We start from the raw sequence: 15,000 nt of genomic DNA on the forward strand, positions 1-15,000 counted from the left end.
ACTGAAGGACTAAAGCACTGCCGCATCACTCTCGTTAGGTAGAAATGAAGTGAGGGCTAATGCCACATTCAACTCAAACTAGTAACTCTGAATTTCTAAACTCCTGACTGGGAAAACAAAAAAACACCCCCTCAACTTGGAATTCCTTCTTGAAAAGTCAGGAAAGCCTCCTCAACCCAAAGTTCATCGAGTGGCGTTAAATCAACATGGCCGCTCACATCATCAACCGTAAACCCGGTAGCACTTCTTACCTTTAAACGACAGAGAGAGATTGAGAGATAGGTGGGCTAAGAGATAGCGAGAGATGGGGACAGGCAGACGGAGAGAGAACGTGAGACGGAGACACAGACGGGAGAGCAAGTTAAGTTTGAGATTGGTGAAATTGTCTAGTCTATTCATCAACTCCACTGTAACTGTTCCGGACAACAATAACAACAACAACAACAACAACAAAACGTCCCTCTGTGATTAGCAACCGCTAACCTCACTCACAGAGGAATAACAAAAACACCACAATCATCAAGCAAACCACTAAACACTTCAGAAATATTTCAACATAAACATATTTAATGTGTGTCAGGATGGAGTAAAGGATTTAGCGCGTAGTTTAATCGGCTTGTTTAGACGAGGTGTTCGACAGAGTGCTCGGTAACAAGGTTAAAATCACAGGCTGGTTTATGATTTAGGATAAACTGAGATAGGATGTTTTAATAAATACTTCTGATTTGTATTCTATTTGTAGAATATTGAACTTGTCAGGTCTTCGCGTGATTTGTTTGATTAGCATTTCCACTGATTGAAGACTAGGCCCTCTAATGGCGGAGTGAAGTACTGCAGGAGGGTTTTTGGTATACAATGGGATGAATAGGAAGTGGGCAGAGGGACTAGAGAGCTGGGACGGGACCGAGTGTGTGTGAGAGTGAGAGTGAGAGAGAGAAGGAGAAAAGAGGGGATTTAACGATCATATTTTGTCGTGGTGTTTTTTTTTTCCCCCCCTTCCTCCACCGGATTTAGCAGTGTAGCCCCGCACTGATGCTACAAACATACGATGTGAGGAAACGTCACCATGAAGTTCGCCTGGAAAGCTAAAATGGTAACGTTAATTCATTTATTTGAAAGTTTTGTTACTTTCCTCTAATGGTTTGGAAGAGAAAGACGGCGGATGGAGGGACGGAGGAGGAGGAGGGGAAGAAAAGAGGGACGGGATATAAAGGAAAAGTAAAGAATAATGGAGTTACAAAAGAGCGCGAGCTGCTGCGTGGAACTGAAATGAACGTTGTTGCCAAGTAACACAACTGTCGTAAAAAATGTTAGCTGTTTGTGTTTGTGTTTATTTTATTCTCCGTTTTTAAACATGGCCGCGAGGGATTAAAAAGAAGGGGGGGAAAAAAATAATACTTTTTGCGAGTTAGGAGACCGTTATTTTCACTCGGGGGGGACGAGGAAGCGATTAGAAAACATATTTTCGTCAACTAAAGCCCGTTAGTTTCTCTTGTGAAAATGCAGAGTGATTTCACGTCTACTACTAAATAGTATTGCCAAAAAAAAAAAAATACAGCAGTAACTATAGCAACCGCACTATTTTCCCATTCTACTCAGAATGCTAGGATGCGGTTCGAAAACTAAGTTTGATGGGGGGGAAAAACTGAGGCGCTTAAAATGATTAAAATAATTGGGTCACACCTACTTATTTTTATATCTTGTTATTTTTTTCCCCTTCTCCATATTAATTTCTTTCTTTTATTATATATATATGTTTTTAAAAATAAAAAAATAAATCGTTACATCTATCCAGTGCAGTATCTGTGTTCTGTTAGGGTTGGTACAATACCGTGATATCGACTGCGATATCGATACTGAACGATATCCCAGACGATAATAACTAAAAAAAAGAAATCAAACAGTCATCATTTGACCTCTTTTATTTTTGCGTTTAAAACAATTTAACCGTTCTGTTTTTGTAAATTGGTTGTTTTTAGTTTTAGAATAATTAAGCGATTTTTTTATTATTATTATTATTTTTTTCTACTGTTAGTGGATAAAGTGACATTTGGTAGGGAACAAGCGCGCAGACGAGATCGAGAGATATCCGGCTTGATGTTAGTCGTTTTTTGTTTGTTTGTTTGTTTGTTTGTTTGTTTGTTTAAAAGAAAAATTATTTTGTACCGTCGTTAAATTCCGGATTCCGATCGGTCAGAAGGTGTTCGTCCGTTCTCCGTAAGAGCAGATCTGGTCAATCGGTTTTATATTAACACGCTCGTTCCAAAATGTTCACGTGTCTAAAGTAAGAGCTCGTATGGCGGACGCTCGACACGGGCTAACGCTAACGGTGTCGGCGCTTTGTGCCGCCCGGGCGTAAAGCAATGCGAGTAACGTTGGTGATCGTTAGCGGACTAATTAGACTCGTGCGTCCCACGACAGTAAATGTAACTTTAAATGGATAAAAAAAAAGGTGTTTTGTAATGAATTAAAATGATCGTCGAGGAAGGAAACTCTTCAGGGTGTGCTGTTATTGGGGGGAAAAAAGGATCGTCTTTAGTGTGGGGAAAATGAACTTCTTCACACCAACCTATGCTTGAGTATTTTCCTATTACAGCGTGGCATGGCGTGTTTTATTCCTTACGTTGCAAACCGTTTAAAAACATTTGAACTTTGTAAAGCGTCGTGGTAATATGATATGACGGGAATTACAAACCGACACGCGTGACGTTAGCGTGGTTTCAGAATCGGGATCTGGCGTTATTCGTCTCCTCGTCGTTACAGTCGCGTATACGCTGAGCGTAACCCTTGACCTGTGGTATTACTTTAGGAAAGATGCCTAAATATGAAGAATACAATTTCTCGGCACTATACCCAAAGTTGTTCTTTTTTCCCCACAGGGTCGTTTTATACGGCATCGTCCCTTAATTTCAGGTTACAATGTAAGCCTGTGTGTATTTAAACACCAAATGACTGTTTTACGAAGCCGAGTTAATAACAGCCTGCGTGAAAACGACACTACAAACAATTCACGAGCACTTGCACTTCGAAATCCTCGGTACTTTGCACTTTCGCGCCGCATAAACGTTAACACGGCGGAGTTTCCTGTCAGCAGGAATGGGTTTACTTAACGTTTACGGGACGGTCGGAGGTAAAGCCGTGACGTCGAGTTTTCCGACACGTTCAGGACGGCGGGGTTTACGCGTCTTTGCGTCGGTAACACGACAAGCTGCGTTTTGTTTTTGTCGTATCGACCTGAAGAAAGAGAGGCCGATGAGGGAACGACGGATTATACCGATTATTGCTGCTGTAACGTAAGCTTCTCGCTTACGCTCCTTGTTCTCCAAGGACTAACGGGAACTTTTATGCAACTAGAAACGGATAAAAAGTCAGCTTGTGGTTGGAAACAATAATATTAGTTTTATATCTCTAGACTATATAATATGTAAATATGTCTATGTATAGAGTGACCTCATTAGTAATAGATTGAAAGTGACTTATTATGTATAGTGACAGTATCTTTGTACACCTCGGGTGAAGTGTGCGATTACAATCTGGCAACCCGGCCAGTAGAGCTCGGAGACTCTAATACACAAAGATTTTCTTCTCTTTTTTTTTTTTTTTTTTTTTTTTTTCTATGTCAGATTTATAAATAAATAAACAAATCATCATCTATGTGGCATGTTCTTTTATTTATTTACTGCTGGTCTGAAAAGGAACAAATACACCCGCTCAAAACCCATAAATTAATATCATTAGTAAGTATGAGTATGTCAGTATAGTAACTATGGTAACGACGGGGCGTGGCCTGTTTTGATATTGTTTAGCAGAGTAGCAGTAGGTTTATGACGTATCCCTGAAAAACTCAGAAAATAAATTTAACACAAAATGGTGTGGGTTGTTTATTATTATTACTATTATTATTGTTGTTGTTGTGGAATTATTGGGGACACATGCACAATTCACTATTTTTTGTGAAGAAATAGTTTATTGGCAGAGCTGTCTGTGTGTGAGAGTGTGTGTGAGAGAGTGTGTGAGAGAGTGTGTGAGAGAGTGTGTGTGTGAGAGTGTGTGTGAGAGTGTGTGTGAGAGTGTGTGTGAGAGTGTGTGTGAGAGTGTGTGTGTGAGAGTGTGTGTGAGAGTGTGTGTGAGAGTGTGTGTGAGAGTGTGTGTGTGAGAGAGTGTGTGTGAGAGAGTGTGTGAGAGAGTGTGTGTGAGAGTGTGTGTGAGAGTGTGTGTGAGAGTGTGTGTGTGAGAGTGTGTGTGTGAGAGTGTGTGTGTGAGAGTGTGTCTGTGAGAGTGTGATAGTGTGATAGTGAGTGTGTGTGAGTGTACGAGAGTGTACTGTGGACTCAGCAGGCAGTGTGTGTGTGTGTGTGTGTGTGTGTGTGTGTGTGTACTGTGGACTCAGCAGGCTCCGGGTTCCGAGTGTGCTCACCTCCTGCTATTGTTTAGCGGCGTGGCCGGTGTGACTCGTTCAGCCCGGTGTTTATCTCTCAGAGCTGTACAGGAAACAGATGGTGAATGCAGCCTCACCGCTCGATTCTGATTGGACGAGCCGTGAACTCCTGTCGTATAAAAAAAAAAAAAAAAAAAACACCAACAACTAGATTTTACAATCGAATCGGGTCGTGTGCTTCATTTCTGCCCTCCAGCTCCTGTCATGATGTTCTGTGTTTCCATTTCCACATTTCCATATTCCACACACACACACCGCTGATGAGTAGAGTGGGCGTGGCCTAACAACCTAACAGCTTTCAGTACTAACTCCGTGTTCAATGCACATCAGTGTGTGTGTGTGTGTGTGTGTTGTGTATAATGATCGTTTTCCCTCTCGGTGCAGAGCTCGGTGCAGGACTGGGGTGAGGAGGTGGAGGAGGGGGCCGTTTACAGCGTCACACTCAAGAGGGTCCAAATTCAACAGGCGGCCAACAAAGGGGCAAGATGGCTGGGGGTAAGAGAACACACACACACACACACACACACGCACACTTCATCAAAGATGGACGCTGTTACCAGAAGTTGATTATTTTCATCATTATAACAGCAGCATGTGTTTTATTCCTCTTACGCCACAGCTTCAGCACAGTCATATTTTTTTTATCCATTTATAGTTACATTTAACATTGTGGAACGTCCACGAGGCATGTTTTCACTTGCGTTATAGCAGCTGTGAACAGTCCTTCCCTCACCAGCCTCTCTTTCTTTTCTCCCCCCCCCCCCCCTCTCTCTCTCTATTGAAGTTTGTAATACAAAAAAAACAAAAAAACACCACTCCTCTTTTCACGTTAGCAAGAAGCAACAGAGAAGCGTGAGCTCCTCCTAAACCTACAGCCTTACCTCTGACCGCTACAAAGCGCACCGACACCGGAGACTCCTTCCGTGAACGTTCCGGAAAACGTTTTCACACGTCAAACGAACTCCGCAGAAAACACGCCGAGAGAACGCCACAGACAGAAGCGTACAAATGAATAAATAAATAAAGGAACACGTGCTGTTTTCTACTCTCGTCGGTGACGGAATTTTCCGGCATCCTGCAGAAATGACAGCTTTATTATAACGAGCGGATTCCTATAAACCTGTCCGAGCTGCCGTTCGAGAAGACGGATCGATGCCTTCCGACCAATCACGATCCAGAATTTACAAGTTAAAAAAAACAAAAAAAACAAAGCACATCTAGAAGTGAAAGGAAACGTCGGTGCGCCGGTTTTGAGTAATTTACCGTCCGAGACGCTCACGGAGGAAATATTGCTGCGATATCGGTGAGAACTCGTAACCTACGATTTAAAAAAAAAAATAATAAAAAAAAAGAGCGAGAGAGCGTCTCTGTCATTTGAAACCCAGCCCAGGTTAAGGTTAAAGGTTAGAGGTAAAATAATATTCGATACGAGCGACAGTGAACATTTTAGGCTTTCATGAGGTTAGGGTGGCCCTGAAGAAGCCACGGAGGGAGGGATGAAGGGATGGAAAGGCAGGAAACACGACAATCTGCTTCTAATCAGTGCTTTTTACCCCCCGCCCTCCATCTGTCTTTCTCTTGCTCTGTCTCTCTCTCCCTCTCCCTTTCTCTCTCTCTCTCACACACACGCACATGGTTTTACAGACAAAACATTTCATTGGGTGAGAAACAGGTCCAGTAAAGCAGCGCCGAGAGATCAAAAACGCTTCTGAAACCGATATAAATAAAGATCCGGACCGCGGTGTGCGCGTGTTGTTTTAGACGGGTGTTGGCGTAGACGGGAAAATAACTCGAACGTCTGTTAAAATAACAGACGGATAATCCCGTAAACGTTTTCGTTTTTCCACGGTACAGGCCTGCCGATTCATTCCTCCGACGGCGGTTTCTGACATTATCGCGCTGTTTTATATTTGACGATTCGTTTCCTACAACCGCTACACAGCATTAATGCGCTCGCTCTGATACGCGCTTATCGTCTCTACGGTAACAGCCCGCTCGCAGGGATGCGTACGGCGGACGTTTGCGTTAAGAGACGTTTACGGAAGGAGTCTCCGGTGTCAGAGCTTTTATAAGAGTGAGGGGTGAAGCTGGAACTTCCTGAAGTTTTATTTATTTATTTTTTTACTTAGCGTCTTGAAGAGAGAGAGAGAGAGAGAAGAGAAGAGAGAGTCTGGCGAAGGAACGGCCGTTCATAGCTGCGATAACGTAAATGCGAATTTGTTTCACGGGCGTACCGCAACTCTAAACGGATAAAAAGTAAAGAAATGTAACCGCTGTGGAATTGCTGTTTTGTGGAGCTACAGTATGAGTACCTTGCACCTTAGCTTGTGATAAGCCACGCCCCCGTCACTGAGACTGACAGGTACATAGGCCACGCCTCCTTCAGCGACCCTAATACACATCGAGGCCACTCCTCCTTTAATGAGACTGACTCACAGAGGCCACTCCTCCTTCAATAAAACTGATGGGTACATTGGCCACGCCTCCTTCAGCGACACTAATACACATCGAGGCCACTCCTCTTTCAATGAGACTGATGGGTACATTGGCCACACCTCCTTCAGCGACCCTAATACACATTGAGGCCACGCCTCCTCCAATGAGACTGACTCAAATAGAGGCCACTCCTCCTTCAATGAGACTGATGGGTACATTGGCCAAGCCTCCTTCAGCGACACTGATACACACCGAGGCCACGCCTCCTTCAATGAGACTGACTCACATAGAGGCCACTCCTCCTTCAATAAAACTGATGGGTACATTGGCCACGCCTCCTTCAGTGACACTAATACACACCGAGGCCACGCCTCCTTCAATGAGACTGATGGGTACATTGGCCACGCCTCCTTCAGTGACACTAATACACACCGAGGCCACGCCTCCTTCACTAAAACCGATCGTCTTGAAGAGAGAGGGGGAAAAAGAGAGTCTGGCGAAGGAATGGCCGTTCATAGCTGCGATAACGTAAGTGAGAATTTGTTTCACGGGCGTTCCGCAACTCTAAACGGATAAAAAGTACAGAAATGTAACCGCCGGAGAATTTCTGTGGCGTAAGAGGAATAGAGCGCTTCAGGATGTGACGTTACTTCAGAGCGGTAACAGTAACGCCGCTTCATCACACCACCCTGCCTTTCATTTCTGTTATTTTCTGCTTTTTTATTCGTTAACGTACACCTCGTGTTGTCGTGTTTTTTTTTTTTAATCCATTTACAGTTGCATTTAATGTTATTTTAATCCCCAGCTATCAAATACTGAGCCCCAGAACCCAATCGGCGGTTCCTTGAGTTCCTCGCAGTCTGAGCTCTACCTGAACGTTATTAGTTTCACAGCTGGAAGTTGATTACGACCAAAACTCCAGCGCAGAATCACAGAGAACAGAGCTCGGAACCTGGAGACTTTTCTGGAAGAAAGGAGGAAGAGAAAAAAAAAACACACACACACACTTTGGAAGAAAGCAAATGCATCTTTTGATTTATTGGGTTTTTTTTTTTTTTTCTTCTTCTGCATTTGTTTATCTCGAAAGCCAAACACTCATGGCCCGATTTCGACGGTTAAATCTGATTATAGACTTGCGTAACTGGAGCCGTTCTACAGCGGCGGGGCTCAGGCGTCGTTAACACACGGAGCACAACTAGCACTTATTGTTAGAGAAACAATTTTGAGAAGAAGAAAAAACAGACGTGTATAATTTCCCCCTCGCTGCACGGCTGAGACGTTTTGACTGCTTCTCAAGGCTGATGTAGATAATAGAAGTCTGTCTCGGGCAAAATCTCTTCTGTAAATAACAACCTCAAAGACTAGTTCATTTTGAAAGCTTAGAATTATATCAGAAGTAATGCTGATGATAACTAACTAATCTCTCTCTCTCTCTCTCTCTCTCTCTCTCTCTCTCTCTCTCTCTCAGGTGGAGGGCGATCGGTTGCCCCCGGGTCACACGGTCAGTCAGTTAGAGACGTGTAAGATCCGCAGTATTCGTGCGGGGACGCTGGAGCGGCTTGTGGAGACCCTGCTCACTGCGTTCGGCGATAACGATCTCACCTACACCAGCATCTTCCTGTCCACCTACAGAGCCTTCGCCAGCACACACAGCGTCCTGCAGCTACTGCTCGACAGGTGTGTGTGTGTGTGTGTGTGTGTGTGTGTGTGTGTGTGTTAGCTTAGTTCATGTTAGTCTTCAGTCAAAAATCTTGTCCATGAAGGTCGTTATTATGATATGAATTAGATCTGTTTTGAGGAGCTACAGTATGAGTACTTTCGATTAAGCTTGTGATAGGCCACGCCTCCTTCACTGAAACTGACGGGTACATAGGCCACGCCTCCTTCAGCGACACTAATACACATAGAGACCACAATTCCTTTAACGAGACTGACTCACATAGAGGCCACTCCTCCTTCAATAAAACTGATGGGTACATTGGCCACGCCTCCTTCAGCGACACTAATACACATAGGGGCCACACCTCCTTTACTGAAATTGTCAGGCGCATAGGCCACACCTCTTTTATTGAGCCTAAATGATGACAAATCCTGCTGCTTCTGTAAGTGACGATGCTCTGAGCTGAAATTCTGTTTGTGTGTGTGTGTGTGTTATGACAGGTACGGACACATGGAGGACAGTGACAGAGAGAGCAGTCAGAGCCAAGCCGGGGAAAATCGAGGCGCCGTGAGAACGTGAGCCATTTTGAATCCTTCCACATGTTCTCCATAAGCGTGCTGTATTTACCGTAATACTCGTACACACAATACTCTATAAACCTGCTGTATTTACTGTAATACTCGTACACGCAATACTCTATAAACCTGCTGTATTTACCGTAATACTCGTACACACAATACTCTATAAACCTACTGTATTTACCGTAATACTCGTACACGCAATACTCTATAAACCTGCTGTATTTACTGTAATACTCGTACACGCAATACTCTATAAACCTGCTGCATTTACCGTAATACTCGTACACGCAATACTCTATAAACCTGCTGTATTTACTGTAATACTCGTACATGCAATACTCTATAAACAGACACGAATGTTGATGTGTGTGTGTGTGTGTGTGTGTGTGTGTGTGTGTGTGTGATGATTACACTCCATGAACACATTCAGGATATGCTGGACCAGCACTTTATTTTTTTTCAGAGGAAACAAAGAAATTAGGAAGTTATGATTAACGGTGTGCGGCTAGTTAATGAATCATGAAAGACTCATTGAATGAAACTAAAGATAAAGATCTCTGCTTCGGACTAACCACTCTGCGTCATGTCTTTCGCTCTCTCTCTCTCTCTCTCTCTCTCTGTGTCTCTTGCTATCTCTCTTTCTCTCGCTTTCTTTCCCTCTCGCTTTCTTTTTCTCTCGCTTTCTTTCTCTCTCGCTGTCCCTCTGTCTCTCGCTGTCCCTCTGTCTCTCGCTGTCCCTCTGTCTCTCTCTGTCTCTCGCTGTCCCTCTGTCTCTCTCTGTCTCTCGCTGCCCCTCTGTCTCTCTCTCTCTTGCTGTCCCTCTGTCTCTCGCTGTCCCTCTGTCTCTCTCTCTCTTGCTGTCTCTCTCTCTCTTGCTGTCCCTCTGTCTCTCGCTTTCCCTCTGTCTCTCTCTCTTGCTGTCCCTCTGTCTCTCGCTGTCTCTCTCTCTCTTGCTGTCCCTCTGTCTCTCGCTGTCTCTCTCTCTTGCTGTCCCTCTGTCTCTCGCTGTCTCTCTCTCTTGCTGTCCCTCTGTCTCTCGCTGTCCCTCTGTCTCTCTCTCTCCTGCTGTCCCTCTGTCTCTCGCTGTCCCTCTGTCTCTCTCTCTCCTGCTGTCCCTCTGTCTCTCGCTGTCCCTCTGTCTCTCTCTCTCCTGCTGTCCCTCTGTCTCTCGCTGTCCCTCTGTCTCTTGCTGTCCCTCTGTCTCTCTCTGACTCTCGCTCTCTCTCTCGCTCTCCCTCTCCAGGGCGTTAGCATCCATCCTGAGGGCGTGGTTAGACCAGTGCCCCGAGGACTTTCAGGAGCCTCCATCTTATCCGAGTCTGCGCAGGGTTTTAGGGTTTCTGAAGAAGGCGATGCCGGATTCCGAGCCGACGCGGAGAGCGCAGAGCCTGCTGGAGCAGCTACAGAGTCATTCCAATGGGGAGAGCGAAACAGACGGTCAGTCTGTCCATCCTTTCATCCATCAGTCCATCCATCTCTGTTCTTTGTCCATATATGTACACACACAGAGAGAGAAAGAGAGAGAGAGAGGACGTCTTTGCCAGCTTGTCATAACTGAATACACAGAGAAAGAGTGCAGCTAAATGAGTAGACATGACAGACGGATATTGATGAATGAAGAGACGGTTCAAACATTTATGTCTTTCCGTTCTCTGTTTCCATCCGTTCATCCATATCCGTCTTTCCTCATTTCCCCCCCCCGTACTCCTTCCCACACAATTTCTATTCATTTTTCACTTTTTTTTTTTTTAATGAATAGATTTATATTACACTAAACATGTATAAATCCATCCATGACAACAGTTACCTTTTGTCCCACAGGTGGTTTCCACGGTAACAGCCCTTTCTGCCTGGGCGAGGATGAGGAAGTGGAGATTGAGGTTCAGGAGGACTTCCTGTCCTTCAGCGCCGACCTGGTGGCCGAGCAGCTCACTTACATGGACGCGGTGAGGGAACGTGTTATAATATACTATAATATTCCCGTAAATATATTATATAATATAACAGAATTAAAAGCTTATCATTTTAAAATAGGATATGAAATGTAGTTAAATAAAAGACAGTCTACAATCTAATAATTTTGTTAAAAAATTATATTTAGAAATTGTACTTTTTGGACAGACAGACAGACAGAGTCAGGCAGACAGACAGTTAATCAAAGACAGACCGACAAGAATAGAGAGATAGATAGACGAAAATAGGTACATAGATAGACAGATAAATATAGATAGTCAGATAGACAGACAGTTAATCAAAGACAGACAGACAAGCATAGAGAGATAGACAGACAGAAGATAGACAGGTATGCAGACAAAAAGAGACTCAGACAGACAGACAAAGATAGACAGATAAATAGATATCTCAGTATATCTGCATGTAGCTGTATTTACAGCTCAGTTCCATTACATTTGAATTATTATGGATTAAATGTTGGTTCGTTTCCTTTATATTTAAATATTTTCATATATAAATGTGTTTATTAATTATTCATCTGAATCAGCTACCAGTCCAGCTTTCCTGTGTGATTAATGTTTTTCTTACCTGTGTGTGTGTGTGTGTGTGTTCGTGTGTTCGTTCCTCAGCTGCTCTTTAAGAAGGTGGTTCCTCATCACTGTCTGGGTTCCGTTTGGTCTCAGAGAGATAAGAAGGAGAACAAGCAGGCGGCCCCCACCGTGAGGGCCACCATCACCCAGTTTAACGCTGTGGCAGGCTGCGTGGTGAGCACCGTCCTCCACCCGCGACACCTGCGACCACACCTACGAGCACGAATCATCCAGCGCTGGATCGACATCGCAAAGGTACACACACTCACTCATTCGACGTAAACACGCACATAATAAAGCCTTACCATAGCCAGTTTAAACACTGTGTTTAGGTTTCCCGCTTCTAAATATTAACCCATGGATGGATGGACATGGATGGATAAATGAATGGATGGATGAAAAGGAACGGAGGATGGATAGATAGACATGGATGGATAAATGAATGGATGGATGAAAAGGAACGGAGGATGGATAGATAGACATGGATGGATGAAAAGGAATGGAGGATGGATAGATAGACATGGATGGATAAATGAATGGATGGATGAAAAGGAACGGAGGATGGATAGATAGACATGGATGGATAAATGAATGGATGGATGAAAAGGAACGGAGGATGGATAGATAGACATGGATGGATAAATGAATGGATAGATGTGGATAAATGGATGAATAAACCTGGATGGATAAATGGATGGATGAAAAGGAACGGAGGATGGCTAGATAGACATGGATGAAAAGGAACGAAGGATGGATAGATAGACATGGATGGATAAATGAATGGATGGATGAAAAGGAACGGAGGATGGCTAGATAGACATGGATGGATGAAAAGGAACGGAGGATGGCTAGATAGACGTGGATGGATAAATGAATGGATAGCCATGGATGAATTTATTGAAGGATGAATAGACATGATGGATGGATCAGTAGACATAGAGGATGGACAGACATGGATGGATGAATAGGCATGGAGGATGGATAGATTTGAATGGGTGATGGATGGATGGATGGATGAATAGACAAGGATGATAGATAGATAGACATGGATGGATAAATGAATGGATAGCCATGGATGAATTTATTGAAGGATGAATAGACATGATGGATGGATCAGTAGACATAGAGGATAGACAGACATGGGTGAATGGATGGATGAATAGGCATGGAGGATGGATAGATTTGAATGGGTGATGGATGGATGGATGAATAGACAAGGATGATAGATAGATAGACATGGATGGATGAAAAGGAACGGAGGATGGCTAGATAGACATGGATGGATAAATGAATGGATGGATGAAAAGGAACAGAGGATGGCTAGATAGACATGGATGGATAAATGAATGGATAGACATGGATGAATTTATTGAAGGATGAATAGACATGATGGATGGATCAGTAGACATAGAGGATAGACAGACATGGATGGATGAATGGATGGATGAATAGGCATGGAGGATGGATAGATTTGAATGGGTGATGGATGGATGGATGATAGATAGATAGATAGATAGATAGACATGGATGGATAAATGAATGGATAGACATGGATGAATGGATGGAAGGATAAACAGACATAATGATAGATGGATCAATAGACAGATGATCGACAGACGTGGATGGATAAATGGATGAAAAGGAATGGCTGATGGATAGACAGACATGGACGGATGGACGGATGTAATATGATGAAATGGATGAGGTGTTGTTTTGTCTCTTCCTCAGGAGTGTCGCATTCGTAAGAATTTCTCCTCCCTGAAAGCCATCGTGTCGGCCCTGCAGTCCAACCCCATCTACAGACTGAAGAGAGCGTGGGCCTGCGTACACAAGTGAGTCTCCATGACGCTGTAGAAACGCTTCTCCTTTCTGCTGAACTACTTCCTCTTCGGCCCATACTGTCTTAAACGCTGCAGCTTCTTTGCATGCTCGGGTCATGCCTGACTCACCACTTCCCTAATACTGTACATCTATATGGCGTTTTTCTCTCTTCTCTTGTGTGAACTTTGTGTAAACAATAACATGGCTTTAACCGTCTGTATATGTACACACGTTTACATTTTTCTCTTCATTAGTCATTTTAAAGATTGTAATATTTAGAGGAGATAAGAATGTACAGTAGGGTGATTTTCATTTTTAGACGGTCAGAATAACACAGACACTGATGGTTTAAGTTGAACAAAGCCTGATGGACGGATAGATGTCTGGAGGAAGAAGAATGAAGAAAGACCACTCAGTACACAGTCGAGCATGGTGGGGGCTCGGTGATGCTCTGTGGCTGCTTTGCATCCTCTGGTACTGGAAACCTGCAGCGTGTGGAAGGTGAGATGGATTCATAGAAATATCAGGAAACCCTAAGAGGAAACATCACGCCGTCTGTGAGGAAGTTGAAGCTCGGGCGTCACTGGACCGTCTTAACAGGACGATGATCGCAAGCCTACGTCAAATTCCACCAAGGCTCGGTTGCAGAAGAAGGCCTGGGAGATTCTACAGGGCCGTCACAGTCACCTGACTTGAACCCCATTGAAAATCTCAGGTGGGATCTGAAGGCGGCGGTCGCAGCACGCAAACCCGAGAATATCACTGAACTGGAGGACAGCGCTCCTGAGGAACGGGAGAAGGTTCCTCAGGAACGCTGCAGAAGATCTGCATCTCGTTTGCAGCAGGTCATCACAGTATAAGGAGCTCCACTGAGTACTAAAGATACTCACCATGAAGGGGGTGAATAATTTTGAGACCGGAGAAGTCGTCATAAGGTGCATTTTCAGTTGAATTTTAGGGAAACCGCTCGAAGCGTTCGTCGCGTCGAACTATTTCAACCGCTTGTGTTTGATCTGTTCATCGCAAACCGCTGAAAATCTGTACATCCTGACAGGGAACCCGATTTACACTGGGGGTCGAAATCATTTCGATTGCAGCTGCGGATATGCGTCTGTCTCTGACCCATTCTGTGTTCCGTTCCTCTGCAGAGACAGCATGCAGATGTTTGAGGAGCTCTCGGACATTTTCTCCGATCACAACAATTACCTGACGAGCCGAGAGCTGCTCATGAGGGTGAGTCGGTAATTCCCAGTAGTCCGGATTCCCAGTAGTTTGAGCGGATCCAGATGTTAAAGACGAGCTCTTTGTCTCTGCAGGAGGGCACGTCGAAGTTCGCCAATCTGGAGAACTGCGCCAAGGAGCATCAGAAGCGCTCGCAGAAGAGACTGCAGCTGCAGAAAGAGACGGTGAGGGCGCGAGACGCTGCGGCAGTTCGATGCGCTTCTGTGTTTGGCTTTAGGTTGGATCGAGCTGAAAAGAATCCAGAGAGTAAATGTGATGAACTCTTTCAGGGCGCCATGC

The 15,000-nt window shown here is 44.2% G+C and overlaps 1 protein-coding gene across 2 annotated transcripts in view; it reads left to right on the forward strand.

Moving 5' to 3' along the window:
* Positions 1-15,000, forward strand: part of rgl1 (ral guanine nucleotide dissociation stimulator-like 1) — a 34,459-nt gene that overhangs the window by 14,024 nt on the left and 5,435 nt on the right. Inside the window, exons 1-11 of one of the 2 annotated variants that reach the window (XM_017468127.3) lie at positions 843-1,093; positions 4,823-4,933; positions 8,343-8,551; positions 9,035-9,109; positions 10,359-10,552; positions 10,937-11,061; positions 11,698-11,913; positions 13,387-13,490; positions 14,628-14,712; positions 14,796-14,885; positions 14,991-15,000. The exon at positions 14,991-15,000 is cut by the window's right edge and continues 77 nt beyond it. In XM_017468127.3, the coding sequence (XP_017323616.1) occupies positions 1,067-1,093; positions 4,823-4,933; positions 8,343-8,551; positions 9,035-9,109; positions 10,359-10,552; positions 10,937-11,061; positions 11,698-11,913; positions 13,387-13,490; positions 14,628-14,712; positions 14,796-14,885; positions 14,991-15,000 (1,246 nt within the window). In that variant the 5' untranslated portion in view covers positions 843-1,066. Of the gene's footprint in view, positions 1-842; positions 1,094-4,822; positions 4,934-8,342; positions 8,552-9,034; positions 9,110-10,358; positions 10,553-10,936; positions 11,062-11,697; positions 11,914-13,386; positions 13,491-14,627; positions 14,713-14,795; positions 14,886-14,990 lie in introns of those variants that run through there. The other variant, XM_017468126.3, reaches the window with a different exon arrangement.

The sequence above is a fragment of the Ictalurus punctatus genome, chromosome 5 (assembly GCF_001660625.3).
Source record: "Ictalurus punctatus breed USDA103 chromosome 5, Coco_2.0, whole genome shotgun sequence".
Taxonomy (NCBI): domain Eukaryota; kingdom Metazoa; phylum Chordata; class Actinopteri; order Siluriformes; family Ictaluridae; genus Ictalurus; species Ictalurus punctatus.